This window comes from Oncorhynchus mykiss, chromosome 20 (assembly GCF_013265735.2).
Source record: "Oncorhynchus mykiss isolate Arlee chromosome 20, USDA_OmykA_1.1, whole genome shotgun sequence".
NCBI lineage: Eukaryota > Metazoa > Chordata > Actinopteri > Salmoniformes > Salmonidae > Oncorhynchus > Oncorhynchus mykiss.
Window position 1 is genome coordinate 7638845 of NC_048584.1, and position 15796 is coordinate 7654640.

General features: G+C 41.9%; 1 protein-coding gene across 1 annotated transcript; it reads right to left on the reverse strand.

Annotated features, from left to right (window-relative positions):
• Positions 1–55: 55 nt before the first annotated feature.
• Positions 56–13912, reverse strand: LOC110498893 (myosin heavy chain, fast skeletal muscle). Its single transcript, XM_036955690.1, is given in 37 exon segments — positions 56–374; positions 472–606; positions 704–799; positions 931–1035; positions 2887–3057; positions 3149–3274; positions 3412–3615; positions 3823–4131; positions 4274–4398; positions 4510–4675; positions 4755–4938; positions 5147–5343; positions 5436–5681; positions 5763–6152; positions 6257–6347; positions 6441–6586; positions 6682–6858; positions 6949–7191; positions 7555–7810; positions 7927–8063; positions 8168–8291; positions 8396–8513; positions 9058–9145; positions 9239–9303; positions 9400–9706; positions 9801–9971; positions 10065–10429; positions 10609–10747; positions 10916–11019; positions 11119–11217; positions 11299–11362; positions 11455–11547; positions 11680–11785; positions 11893–11920; positions 12030–12186; positions 12827–12970; positions 13641–13912. Coding segments are annotated over 37 exon segments (5892 nt in total). The 5' UTR covers positions 13845–13912; the 3' UTR covers positions 56–362.
• Positions 13913–15796: the final 1884 nt, after the last annotated feature.

Consider the following 15796-nt stretch of genomic DNA (forward strand, 5'->3'; position numbering starts at 1 on the left):
ATTTATTTTGCAATTAAACGTAGTGCAGATCTCACAATCATGGTAGATGAGCCTATGCTCTTTGTAACACACAGTATAGCCATATTTATTAGGTCGAAAGTAATCTTAGTGTCGCAATCTTGAAGTAAAATAGTGGAGGCAAGATTTTTTTTTAAATACAACGGGTGTTAACCACAAGGCGGCGCCAAAATACTTCAGGTAGAAATGCACTATTCTTTCCAAGGAGCTTATATCATAGGCCTACACACAAAACCCATACTATGTGAGTTTAATAATACAGCACATACAGTGAGCCAAGCATGCGTAGTACATAAGTCATTAAAAACGATTTTAGGAGTCTTCTGAGTCATATCTTCTCTTCACTATTCTTTGCTCTGTTTGGAGAAAGAAAGGTTTGATATAATTCACTACCTATGAATACTGTGGCATTACTAAACAACATTTTCTGTAAAGGTATCATTTCAAACAAACCATTGAGCCCATGTCTCTGCTCTTGGCTCTCATCTTGTTGACCTGGGAGTCAGCGAGATCAGCCCTCTCGGATGCCTCCTCCAGTTCATGTTGCACTTTCCTGAACTTATTCAGGTTGGTGTTAGCCTGCTCTTCCTGTGGAGAAATTCAGCATCAAGGTTAACGGCATAATTCAATAAATATGCAGCCATTTTGAATTGGGGTATAGATGACAAATGGAAATTTTTCTTACAGCTTCCTCAGCCTGGCGTTTGTATGCCTTTACTTTCAGCTGCAGCTTGTTCACCAGGTCCTGGAGTCTGAAGACATTCTTCTTGTCCTCCTCTGCCTGGAAAATATTGTTATTATTAACATTTTGTCTTCATCCACCTACCCTACATCATCGTCCTCATCATAACCATCATTATCATTAAACTACTGTAGTAGTGGTAATATCAATGCAATATGGTAATCCTCTACCTGGTAGGAGAGTTCCTTGACTCTCCTCTCATATTTCCTGACTCCTTTGATGGCATCAACTCCCATCCTCTGCTCAGCCTCCAGTTCTCCCTCCAACTCTCGCACCTGCAACCCAGAGGGTCAAAGGTTGGAATGTCACTCTTTCAAATATATTTGCTTAATCAATGTGCACTTCTTTTGAAAAATCTATTTGAAATTCAGATGCAGAGTTATTATAGCCTAGAGATTTTCCTACCGCTCGTACTCAGTCGGCTAATCCTCTGGATATCATCCATTTGAGAGCTATGTACAGTGCCTTGCGAAAGTATTTGGCCCCCTTGAACTTTGCGACCTTTTGCCACATTTCAGGCTTCAAACATAAAGATATAAAACTGTATTTTTTTGTGAAGAATCAACAACAAGTGGGACACAATCATGAAGTGGAACGACATTTATTGGATATTTCAAACTTTTTTAACAAATCAAAAACTGAAGAAATTGGGTGTGCAAAATTATTCAGCCCCTTTACTTTCAGTGCAGCAAACTCTCTCCAGAAGTTCAGTGAGGATCTCTGAATGATCCAATGTTGACCTAAATGACTAATGATGATAAATACAATCCACCTGTGGATCAAGTCTCCGTATAAATGCACCTGCACTGTGATAGTCTCAGAGGTCCGTTAAAAGCGCAGAGAGCATCATGAAGAACAAGGAACACACCAGGCAGGTCCGAGATACTGTTGTGAAGAAGTTTAAGGCCGGATTTGGATACAAAAATATTTCCCAAGCTTTAAACATCCCAAGGAGCACTGTGCAAGCGATAATATTGAAATGGAAGGAGTATCAGACCACTGCAAATCTACCAAGACCTGGCCGTCCCTCTAAACTTTCAGCTCATACAAGGAGAAGACTGATCAGAGATGCAGCCAAGAGGCCCATGATCACTCTGGATGAACTGCAGAGATCTACAGCTGAGGTGGGAGACTCTGTCCATAGGACAACAATCAGTCGTATATTGCACAAATCTGGCCTTTATGGAAGAGTGGCAAGAAGAAAGCCATTTCTTAAAGATATCCATAAAAAGTGTCGTTTAAAGTTTGCCACAAGCCACCTGGGAGACACACCAAACATGTGGAAGAAGGTGCTCTGGTCAGATGAAACCAAAATTGAACTTTTTGGCAACAATGCAAAACGTTATGTTTGGCGTAAAAGCAACACAGCTCATCACCCTGAACACACCATCCCCACTGTCAAACATGGTGGTGGCAGCATCATGGTTTGGGTCTGCTTTTCTTCAGCAGGGACAGGGAAGATGGTTAAAATTGATGGGAAGATGGATGGAGCCAAATACAGGACCATTCTGGAAGAAAACCTGATGGAGTCTGCAAAAGACCTGAGACTGGGACGGAGATTTGTCTTCCAACAAGACAATGATCCAAAACATAAAGCAAAATCTACAATGGAATGGTTCAAAAAGAAACATATCCAGGTGTTAGAATGGCCAAGTCAAAGTCCAGACCTGAATCCAATCGAGAATCTGTGGAAAGAACTGAAAACTGCTGTTCACAAATGCTCTCCATCCAACCTCACTGAGCTCAAGCTGTTTTGCAAGGAGGAATGGGAAAAAATGTCAGTCTCTCGATGTGCAAAACTGATAGAGACATACCCCAAGCGACTTACAGCTGTAATCGCAGCAAAAGGTGGCGCTACAAAGTATTAACTTAAGGGGGCTGAATAATTTTGCACGCCCAATTTTTCAGTTCTTGATTTCTTAACAAAGTTTGAAATATCCAATAAATGTCGTTCCACTTCATGATTGTGTCCCACTTGTTGTTGATTCTTCACAAAAAAATACAGTTTTATATCTTTATGTTTGAAGCCTGAAATGTGGCAAAAGGTTGCAAAGTTCAAGGGGGCCGAATACTTTCGCAAGGCACTGTATTTGCATATCAAAAGAGAATAGCTGTTATTGACTCACCCTGGTCTCCAGTTTCTGGAGCTGCTTCTTGCCTCCCTTCATGGCCAAGTTCTCAGCCTCGTCCAGACGGACCTGCAAGTCCTTGACTGTGACCTCCAGGTTTTTCCTCATCCTCTCCAGGTGAGCGCTGGTGTCCTGCTCCTTCTTCAGCTCCTCAGCCATCATGGCTGCCTGCATTGACACACAGAGAACAAGGACAAACAGGATTGAAAGAGGGATGTCTATGACAGTGTACACAGTGAAACCTCTGATTGTCACTCACTTCCGTGATTGCCTTCTTGGCTTTCTCCTCTGCATTCCTGGCCTCCTGGACAGCATCCTCAACCCCAGCCTGGAGTTGGGTGAGGTCAGCATCCAGCTTCTTTTTGGTGCTCATCAGGTTGATGTTCTGAAACAGAAGTTCTTAAACTTGAGAAGTTCTTCCTGACTTGACCGATGAGAGTAGATCAGCTGTTACACCTCAACTGTAATTTACATGATTATATTTCCTTATAAATATGATGTAAGTAAGCCACTGACACTAACCTGGGAATGCAGCAGCCCCACTCTCTCACAGGCGTCAGTCAGTTCCTGCTCGGCCATCTTGCGGCTCCTCTCCGTCTGCTCCAGGGCAGCCCTCAGCTCCTCCACTTCGGCCTGCATCAGGGAGCTCCTGCGCTCTACCATTGCTGCCTGGTCCCTCAGGTCCTCCTGGCTACGCAGAGCCTCATCCAGGTGCAGCTGGGCATCCTGGAAAACCAGTCACAACCATGTCTTGATTAGTTTTATGAAGCTGCAACTGAAGTGCAGCAAGGAAGTAGAGTTGTGGATCCTACTTCTAACACCAATTCAGTGAAGTTGGTGGATAGTGCTTACTACCCTGCTCTGTTATGATGCCACACATTACCCTGCTCCAAAATTCATCACATGGCTGTTTGCAGTAAAAGTGACCCTCACCTTAAGTTGTCCCTGGACATTCCTCAACTGTTTCTGGGCCTCAGCAGACTGCCGGTTGACATGACTCAGCTGGACCTCCATCTCGTTAAGATCAGCCTCCATTTTGCGTTTGAACCTGAGAGCATCATTCCTTCCCCTGACCTCAGCTTCCAGAGTGCTCTGCATGGACTCGATCAACCTCTGGCTGTTGCATTTTAGCTTATCCATCTCCTCGTCCTTCTCCGCTAGCTTCCTGCCCACTTCGCCTTTGACCTGGGCCAGCTCCAGGTGCATCCGTAGGATCTTGGACTCCTCATGCTCCAGAGAGGCCTGAGGGAGACACAGGTGGTGATTGAAGAGCACTTGCATTGAAGTGTACATGTAACTACAAAGAGTACAACCTACCAGGTTGCATGCGCAGAACTGAACCCCACCAACTTTACTCATCTACAGTATTGTTGAAACACAGTACCTCTGCTTCCTCAAGAGCTGTCTGGATCTCTGCTTTCTCAGTCTCTATAATCTTCTTGGCCTTCTCCACTTCATGGATGCTCTTCCCAGTCTCACCAAGCTGATCACTCAGGTCTGTGACCTCCTCTGGTGATCAAATAGAAAAACAGAGATTTGGTCTATAATTTTATCAGTTGCCTTTGCCTATAGGATACTTTTTAAAGTCTAAGAATGCCAAAACCACAGTCTCAGCCATACGCTGCAGCGTCTTGTTCTCTCTTTTCATGGTCTCCAGCTGATCCAGACATTCCTCGTAAGAATTCTTCATTTTGAAGAGCTCAGTGCTCATAGCACGAGACCCTTTCTGGGAACCTTCCAGCTCAGCCTGACTCTCCTCATACTTCTGCTTCCATTCAGTCAAAACCTGAGGAGACAAAAAGTTTGTTACCAAGAAATAGACCTAAACTTAAAATGATTTGAGTCCTCTCCAAGTCATTTAATACCTTGTCAAAGTTCTTTTGCCTTTTGTCCAGGTTAGCGGCCCAGGCATTATTTTTCTCCTGATCAATCATCAGGTCCTCCACCTCTCCCTGCAGCCCCTGCTTGCTCTTCTCCAGAGAGGAACACTTAGCGTTCACAGCCTCAATTGTCTCTTCAGCATCCTGAAGACGCAGGGCAAGCTTCTTCCTAATAGATAAATTAAAAGTTATAGAGAGACATAGGTGTAGAGATTTCAGCAAATGCTGCTATATATTAAGAAATAGAATGGTCTCTAAATTGTCATCAACAGTTTTTTTTTAAACACTGTATGCAAATCAGAATATCTTTGCAATTGAATGTTTGGTGTCAGCATGAGACCCTAACTCTGTATATCTACAGGTCTGACTAATCATACTTGGCCTCCTCCAGCTCTTCTGTTCTCTGGATGGCATCAGACTCGTATTTGGTTCTCCACTGAGCCACCTCTCCATTGGCCTTGGACATGTCGCGCTGCAGCTCTGCCTTGGCCTCCTGCTCCTCCTCGAACTGCTCCCTCAGCAGGTCACAGTCATGGCGGGACGATTGGAGGACATGGGCTAGGGCATTTTTGACCTGCAAACACACGCAGTAAGGGAAACGTTTAGTATGTGTTTTAATGTTTATTTGATGTGATGTGGACATTTGAATCAGTTGTGTTTCTGTACCTTAAGCTCCTCTTCAGCCAGCCTCTTCAGTTCATCCACCTGCGAAGTCAAAGCCTGTTTGCTTCTGGTCAGCTGGGATACGAGTGATTCTCTCTCCTCCAGCTGACGAGAAAGCTCGCCATTCTCTGTTTGGAATCTTGCTTTTTGAACAGTGATGTCAGTGACGTTTCGCTGACTTTCGTCGCTTTTGGCCTTTAGCTCGCTGATTTGATCTTCAAGACTTCGGCACATTTTCTCCAGGTTACTCTGGCAGAACAAAACATTTTTTTATAACCACAAATATAGGTTTGAAAATGTGCAATAAATCATGTTAACTTGTCAACTTACCTTCAATTTGGACACCGACTCCATGTTGCTGACCAGGTCACTGATCTCCATTTTGTATTCTCCCTTCTCCTTCTCCAGCTTCTGCTTGACACGCTGCAGGTTGTCGATGTGCTCTCCCATCTCGGCCATACTTTCTGCGTGTTTCTTACGCAGGGCAGCAGAAGTAGCCTCATGGAGCAGAGTTGACTCCTCCAGGTCTCGTCTCAGTTTCTGAAACTCGGCCTCTCGCTTCTTGTTCACCTCAATCTGAGCAGTGGTGGCTCCACCAGCTTCTTCAAGCCTCTCGCTGATCTCCTCAAGTTCCCTGGAGAGATCAGACCTCTGTTTCTCCACCTTAGCCCTGGCAGCACGTTCCGCCTCAATCTCCTCTTCCAGCTCCTCAATACGGGCCTGGAAAAAACAGAACAGTTGATAAAAAAAAACATTGGATACATTGTTGGCAGTTGCACCACATATCAACATCATTGCTTGAAACATTTGTTGCAATTTGATACCTGATGTTCCTTTAGTTTCTTCTGCAACTGGGCACCAAGGGCTTGCTCATCCTCCATTTTCCCAGCAAGATGACAGATTTCAAAGTCTTTCCTATAAGTTAAATATTCATTGAAAGTTGTTAAAATGTGGATAGAACCTGATCCAGTAGAATGTGTACAGTATGTAAGAAGTATTTCATCGTACTTCTTCTGCTTTTCATCCATTTGCTGTTTTTCATTCTCCAGATCCATTATGGATTCCTGGGCATGTTTTAAATCTCCCTCAAACTTCTTCCTGGATCTCTCAAGGTCCATGGAATGTTTCTTCTCTTGTTCAAGAGAGCCCTCTACCTGTATCATCACATGGGATCATTGTAAGAATATACCAAGGTTAGGACGTCATGACATACCGTAGGCCTATGATGTACTGGACTTGTCAAACTCACGTCGTCCACTTGCTGTTCCAGCTTGGCCTTGGCTTTGGTCAGAGTGTTGACTTTCTCTTCCTCTGCCTGGAGATCATGTAAGACCTGCTGGTGGGCTTCTTGGAGGGCTTTCTTCTCCTTGGATAATTTAACAATGGTTTCATCCAGTGTTGACACTTCTTCAGTCAAGTTTTTCACCTGTTCTTACAAACACAAAAGTGAACAGTTCTCAAACTGATCAAATAAATAGCTTCAATGCAGACTTTATGCCGGGGAAGTGTCTTTAACCTTGTTTTCAGTGGCATGTTTCTCTTTCTCCACTTTAACCAGGGTGAGCTCCAGATCATCAATGTCCTTCTTTAACTCAGAACACTCGTCCTCCAGCTTCCTCTTCTTGGCGGTCAGCTCAGCGTTGATCTCCTCCTCATCCTCCAGCCTCTCACTCAGCTCTTTAGCTTTGACCTCCAGCTGGATCTTGTTCTTGACGAGACTCTCACATCTCTCCTCCGCATCTGAAAGGTTCTCACTTTCCTACAGAATTATTTTCAAAACATGTTTAAATCCATTATTGTATTTATTTGTAACCGGTAACTTCACAACTTACCAGTAAACTACCAGAATTTTGGAAACTTTAAAGGATTATAGCTCATTTTCATAACATGTCAAATATATACAATTAGAAAATAAGATGTTTTAAAAATGAAAAATAGACTGACAAAGCTGTAAAACATTATCCTAAATATAACCCATCAACTTAGTGAATACTGTTGGTGTTTAATGTGAGGGTTTCAACGTAAAATAACCTTTTATATTTTTGACATGCTTTTATTCATTTTACAATGTCAATCAAGCTTTGTTGTAAATGTTTTGGGGCCTAACTGGTGAATAACATACCGAAGCTACTTGTAACTGAAGATCGTTATTTTCCTGCAGAAGGGAGACCATTTTCTCCTCTAGTTCCTTCTTCTTGGCTTCAGCCTTGGCCAGGTTCTCCTTGCACTTGGCAAACTCTTCCTTCATGGTGGCCATTTCCTTCTCTGTCTCAGCACTTTTCAGCAGGGGCTTGATCTTGAAGTACAGCTTCATCCATGGCCAGTGTTTCACGTTCATGAAGGAGCGGATGTTGTACTGGACGATAAAGATAGATTCTCTGTGTGAGGAAGTGGTTATTACATCAATCCCCATGGTCAGAAAAATGTAATATTATAGCTTCACAGATAATTAGTCAAGCAGATCAGTCCTACTGAGTCAATTGAACAGTCTTACCTTCGCTCCATCATCTTTTTGAACTCCTTCCTCATGACGAAGCCTCTGCAGAGCGCTTGAGTCATTGTAACCAACGCTGCCAGCTTCTCATCTCTCATCTCCTCCAGAGTTCCCAGCAGCCCAGCCTTAAAAAACACCTGAGAGACAAAAATACATAGTTGGGCCGTAGAATAGGATTTAGATTGACTGCCAATGTTAACATTGTGGCTTGTGATTGTGAACAAAATTGGGCTCCTCTTACCTTGGTGTGCCCAAATTTGTACTGAGTGTGGTCCACATCAATTGACCCCAAGAGCCTCTCTGAAGCTTTCTTGTTGTCAATGAACTGGCCATCGGGGATAACACTGGCATTCAATACTTTGTACCTGTTCCGAACATGAAAGATATATATTTTAGGTATGTTGTATTTTTTTTCAAAGGATTTAAATGCATAGCATTTTTGGTGAACTACCATGGAATGATAGTATACCTTTGCTTGAAATCACCATACAGGATTCTGCTTGGGAAACCTTTTCTGCAGATTCTGATACCTTCTAACACACCATTACACCTCAGCTGGTGGATCACCAAGGCATTCTCCATGAGACCTAAGATGTACAAGATTTTGGCTGCATTTTATCTGAAGAGAATGATTGTTCACTGCCATAGTGAGCTCCAAAAGTATTGGGACTGTTACCCATTTTTTGTTGCTTTGGCTCTGTACTCCCGCGATTTGGATTTGAAATGACTATGAGGTTAACGTGTTAGCTTTAATTTTATGGTATTTTCATCCATATCGGATTAACCGTTTAGAAATTCGAACTTTTGTTTTACATAGTCCCCCCCCCATTCTAGGGGACCAAAAGCATTGGCACAAATTCCCTTGTGTGGATTAAAGTGGTCCAAAGTTTAGTATTTGGTCCCATATTCCCAGCATGCAAAGATATTTGTGCGTCGGTAACTTTCTCACTCATCATTATTCACAATTCATTCAGGATTATCCGTAGTCCTGGTAGCATCCACATCCATGTAGAAGTGTTTTACAATACATTTTACAATAAAACAAAACAACAACAAAAATCCGCTGTCCCATTACCTTTGGAGCTCAATCCATCTCGTACATACACTCAGTAACCAATGCTTTAGTGCTACCTGGAGTCTTTGACTCGTTGGGAATCAAACAGCGCACAAAGTGAGGATGAGTGCATCTGAGGTTTGTCATCAGCTTGCCCAAGTTCTCCTGTGGGATGATAGTAACGTAAATGAGTGGAACGTTTGAGTCTCAATACCTCATTTGTAGTCAATATTTTCACTACTTGATGCATCCGCCTACCCTAAACAAGGCAGACACTGTTTGGAAGGAGCCACCTTTCTTCTTGGCACCTTTCTTGCTAAGATCTGTCAATGAAACAAGCAGGAGTTGTGTGAATATCTATAACACCATGTTGTGTATACAAGACCATGTTTTTAGAGGTAAAGTTATAGATCCCATACCATCGGCTTGTGTAAAGCTTGCATATAAGAGAGACAGCAGTTTAACGGCAGACTTCTGATACAGCTGGACCACAGACTCGTTCAGCGGGTCCTTGTTCTTGTCCAGCCATCCACAGATGTTGTAGTCGACAGTTCCGGCATAGTGCATCAGGGAGAAGTGGGCCTCGGCCTTGCCTTTGGCAGGCTTGGGCTTCTGAAAGCAGCCAGTCTTTCCCAGATGCTGGTCGTACAGCTTGCTCTTGAAGGTGGTGTCTGAAGCCTTGGGGAACATGCACTCCTCTTCAAGGATGGAAAAGATGCCCATTGGCTGTAGTGGGATGAGGTTGAAAAGAGGTTGATACGAGATACAACAGTAGTGTAAATTCTTCTCATCTGACATGAAGCATTCCCATTACACTTACCTTCTCAATGAGCTCAATGCAGGCGGCCAAGTCCATTCCAAAGTCTATGAACTCCCACTCAATTCCCTCTTTCTTGTACTCCTCTTGTTCCAGCACAAACATATGGTGGTTGAAAAACTGTTGCAGTTTTTCGTTGGTGAAGTTGATACACAGCTGCTCCAGACTGTTGTACTGTAGAAAGTATTTGATTGGCATACTGTGTTTCAATGTTACAGAGACTGTATCATTCGATTAAGTACTGTGCTGAGGACATTCAATACTTACATCAAAGATCTCAAACCCAGCGATGTCCAGGACACCAATGAAGAACTGCCTTGGCTGCTTGGTGTCCAACATCTGGTTAATGCGGATAACCATCCACAAGAACATCTTCTCGTAGATGGATTTTGCCAGGGCCATAACTGAATTATGGACCTAAAAGGTAAACAATAATACAACAGAATTGGAATAATCATAATGGACTAATTGATGTGCATTTATTGGTAATATTGAATAGATATGATTTTTCACCTGCTGGACTGTCTGTCCCTTGGTGACATATTCATTTCCAACCTTCACTCTGGGGTAGCAGAGAGCTTTTAGCAGATCTGCAGAATTCAGGCCCAGGAGGTAGGCAATTTTGTCAGCCACTAAAACAATGACAGGAGCCGTAGAAGAATTTTAACATCTCTATTACTTAAAGTTGACCATCACTGAGATGAGTCACATGTTGTACTTTTCAGAGTATATACAGAGTATATACAGTAGTATATACAGTATATATACAGTATATTCATATTATTTATACATATTCAAAACCCATGTTTACCCTCAGTGCCGTCTGGCTCTGCTTGCTCCTCCCTCTGCTTCTGCTTGAACTTCATGTTCCCATGATGCATCACAGCACCTGTCAGCTTGAAGATGCCCATTTTTTCATCCAGCGTGAAGCCCAAGATATCAATAGCAGTCTAGTAGCCAAATCAATCAGTTATAAGTAGATTAAATGTTAATAGAAGAGTGGGAAACAAAATATATACTATAAGTCGATTCCACATGATGTTGTATTATGCTAATCGCATTATGGTAAATGTGCAAACATAATTTGTCAAGTTATTTGTCAAATCAAGAAGACCTACATCGGTGGCGACCAGTTCATCTTTGTCTACGATGCTGGTCACAGTGATCTGCCCCTGACTGATCATGGGGAAATCATATGGGTTGGTTGTGATGAGCAGCATCTCTGTGGAGATTAATATAGTCATTAGTGATTTAAAATTCAATACTCAGCTTTAATGTCAGGATGGACCATTGGCAATACCATTAGTCATGTGATCCTTACCTATCAGCTCTGGCTTGTGGTTGGTCATTACTTGATAGAAGATGTGATAACTTCTCTCATCAGCAAGCTGGAATGTCACTCTGGACTTTTCCAGCAAGTCTGGGGAAAGAGTCAAGAGTGTCAATGCCTTCCATAACCTCTAGTCTAGACCATGCACAGAAACATACAGCATAGACTCACATGTCTCAATATCAGCTGATGCTAGCTTTCCAGTGGTTCCAAAATGAATCCTGATGAATTTACCCTGTTTGGAAAATAATAATGTAGGATTCCTGGTTTGAACTGTAACACGTCTTAAGAAGTATATTAAAGATAACGGTAATAGGCTCAACTTACAAATCGTGAGGAGTTGTCGTTCCTCACAGTTTTGGCATTCCCATAGGCCTCTAGCAGGGGGTTGGCTGCAATGATTTGATCCTCCAGCGAGCCCTGTAGAATAATTGCTTACACTTTACTTCACAAACCACTATTTATCTGATATTTACTTGTTAAAATGACTATTACATACATTTGAACTAGGTTTTTGTCAGCTGGTATCAGTCTGGTATCACAGGGCCTCACCTGCATTTTGCCACTGGTAGATTCTTTCTTCCCAGACACTGCGATTGTCGCAAAGTACTGGATGACACGCTTAGTGTTCACAGTCTTTCCTGCACCAGATTCCCCACTGAGTTCAGATAAATTAACAAGGTTGGGAAAATAACAAGATAGGAAAGATAAGTGGTACTTGTGGTACAAAAATATGACGGTTTGTTATTATAGAATGCAACTTACGTGATAAGGACAGACTGGTTCTCTCGGTCTGTGAATAAAAATATTTTGATGAGAGGGTTTAATGAGGGGGATGTATTGACATAATCAGGTAATTCTGCTAAATAAGGTTTTCCATTACAGCCAAATATCAACCTTACCAGTGAGCATGAACTGATATGCGTTGTCAGAGACAGAGAAGATATGAGGCGGGGCTTCCATGCGTTTCTTCCCTCTATAGGCCACTACCACCTCCTGGTTGTAGACTGGTAACCACTTGTAGGGGTTCACAGTAACACAGAACAGCCCAGAGTAGGTCTGAAACACAGTTTAGTAACCATGACTTTTGTCTTATCTCATTGATATTGTATTGTATATACTACAGAGTGGTCTAAAGTACTTAAATAAAAATACTTTAAAGTACAACTTAAGTCGTTTTTTGGTGTACCTTTACTTTACTTTAGCCAACTTTTACTTCACTACATGCCTAAAGAAAATAATGTACTTTTTACTCCATACATTTTCCCTGACACCCAAAAGTACTCGTTACATTTTGACAGGAAAATGGTTCAACTCACGCACTTATCAAGGGAACGCCCCTGGTCATCCCTACTGCCTGATCTTGCGGACTCACTAAGCACAAATGCTTCATTTGTAAATTATGTCTGAGTGTTCGAGTGGGCCCCTGGCTATCTGTAAATGTAAAAATATATAATAATTCTGCTTTCTGGTTTGCTTAATATAAGGAATATCAGAGGAGTTATACTTTTACTTTTGATACTTAAGTATATTTAAAAACAAATACTTTTAAGACTTTTACTCAAATAGTATTTTACTGGGTGACATTCACTTTTATATTTTTATATTAAGGTATCTTTACATTTACTCAAGTACTGTATGACAATTGAGTACTTTTTCCACTACTGACAGTACGTCATGTCAAGCAGTCTAGACTCACATAGATCATCCATGCTGCGTAACGCTCTTTGAGGTTATACAGCACAGTGGCCTCGTTGAGGTGAGTCATCATGGCCATGTCCTCAATCTTATCAAATTTCGGAGGATTCATTGGATACACATCATCCTCCGTCACTGTTACACCCTTGGAAAGTTAGACATGAGAGATATTAACATGTAGTACTACTTCTGTTAATTACTAACATATTGTATTAGTTATTATTACAATGTACACTGAGTATGCAAAACATTAACACCTGCTCTTTCTATGATAAAGACTGACCAGGTGAATCCAGGTGAAAGAATATGATCCCTTATTGATGACACTTAAATCCACTTCAATCAGTGTAGATGAAGGGGAGGAGACAGGTTAAAGAAAGATGTTTAAACCTTGAAACAGTTGAGACGTGGATTGTGTACGTGTGCCGTTCAGAAGGTGAGTGGGTAAGACAAAGATTTAAGTGCCTTTGATCGGGGTATGTTAGTAGGTGACAGGCTCGCCAGTTTGTGTCAATAACTGCAACGCTGCTGGGTTCTTCCACACTCAACAGTTTCCTGTGTGTATAAAGCATGGTCCGACACCCAAAGGACATCCAGCTAACTTGACACAACTGTTAGAAACATTAGAGTCAAAATGAGCCAGCATCCCTGTGGAACGCTTTAAACACCTTGTAGAGTCCATGCGCAACGAACTATGGCTGTTCTGAGAGAAAAAGGGGGGGTGCAACTCAATATTAGGAAGGTGTTCCTAATGTTTGGTATACTCAGTGTATTAATACTGTCTATATTAATTAGTTGTGGAGTCAAACACTCACTTGTCCACCAGTGATCTTTACAGTGACTTTGCCACTGTCTCTCTTCTGTATGTTGCCTTTGAGGTACAGCTCTTTGCTGTCAGTCACATAGCAGGCTGTCTTGGCATCAAATGGGATGTTCTGAGCGGCAATCCTCTCTCTCTCCGGTTTCCGGAGGTATATGGCTGCCTCGCCGAAAATGGCCATCTCTGCGTCCGTACTCATGGCTGGGCTTTTACTGTGAAGAGAAAGCAGAGTTTCAAAATAAGTCCAAAAAATTCACTTTCTCTGATGGAGAGGCATCCAGTGGCAGGAATCAATTAAAAGGACCAGCTGAGAGAGGACTGTAAAATAAAGCGTCTTCAACCTTACCCAAATCGAGACTCACTGAGAAAAGGTTGCTGTTTTGTTTCACTCACCTGAGGAGATATAGGAACCATTCTTTTTTCATTCATTTTTGCATTTGAAAACATCATAATGGAACCTTTTGTTGATAAAAAGCTTTAGCATAGACAGTCAGTAGTGCACAAACCTCTATAGGAGAGGTTTTAATATTACTCACCAGAGTTCTCCCTCAGACGGATCCCTCAGTAATCAAAGGGACTCACTGGGGCGGCTTTTATTGAGATAATTTGGGTCGCCCCTCATATCCTTCCCGTTGTTTTGGGCATGGAAAAGTAAGCCACCCCCCTGATTAGTTCTCTGTCATCTCTCATTATGGGGCTTATTCTGGGATCTAGTGGCATGGTGGCCAGACAATGGTTTTCAGCGGCAGGTGGCAGACGTTACATAAACTGATGGATGGAATTGGAGAAATGTGAAACCTTGAAATAGTTTGCGTCTTAAATTTTTTGGGAGGGACAGCTATCCATTTAAGATGAAGCAAAGATAAGGATACATTTGTGATCCTATTCTAAGCATGATCTTAATTGGTCCTTGATGTATGTGACAGGAAATGGCATTTCAGCATTTGTATATTTTGCCAGGCATATAGATTCCATCTATAATGTGTAGTTCCACCGTTTATATTCCTAGTTTAAAACATCAGTCTAACATAAATCAATAGCATGGAGATACTCAGCTGTTAATCTGTTTGTATTTGGGCAGAAAGAGCCCAGGACCTTATTGGAAATCGAATTAAAACCCTAGTGTAATCCTGCTGTATAGAAAACATGCAGAATGGGTATTATACTTCCATGCCAAGTGTAAATTCCAATCTGGTTTTCAGACAATTGAAATTCCAAAGTTATGATGACCTTTGAGACACTGAATGCGTGCGTTTATTACTGGACCACAAAAATAAGACAAACACAGGTGGGATGCGCCACCCTAAATATGATAGTCAATCACTGTGCACTAAACAGATAGTTCTAAAGAAGGCATCACACAGCTAATGATTTAGCTCAGCGATAGGAAATGTCTCTGTGCCTTTCTGATCTTTCTGATCAGTCTGGATTGACTTTTGATTATGGGGCCTTAATCATGGCTAATCCTGAGATAGCATGCAAGCTTTAGGCCCGTAGGCCTTTTGTGTGTGCGTGTGTTCTGTATTGGACTTTGACATTGGAGAGGAGGTCTATTTTGGCTGTCGTGGGGAAGCCCAAAATGTCACCATGCATTCTCCTGAGGGTCACTACTAATCTCTGAAAATCGCAGACTCTCAAATGAAATTAAAACTACATGGAGGTCCTGCCGGGTCTGAATTGAGCCTCAAAATCCATACTGTTTGGCTGACTAATGATTTGGATGATTGTGTTACACTTGTTATACTGTTGCCTTGTTTGGCAAGATAATGACAACAGCAACAAGAAACGATCAAAAGTAGGCCTAATTAGATCACTGGAGGATATGTTAATGCAAAACAGATAAAAGTGAATGTTAATGTTTTGTGTCATACTTTTAAAACAACCCCAGAAACAGTTATACATGCACTTGCTTAATTTATTCTGTACTATAGTTCCACTAGGTTGTGCTACAGTCTATACATAAACACAACCAGACATCCAGGCAGGCATCCAAGCAGGCACAAATCCTGGGTCTTCTAACCACTTCTGGGTCTTCTACTCACTCAGATTCAGGCTGGTACATAAGATAAAAAAATGTGTAATACAAATATTGTTTTTATTTTCTTTTTTTTGGCAAATAATACACACATCAATCAATCAATGTGGTACTGA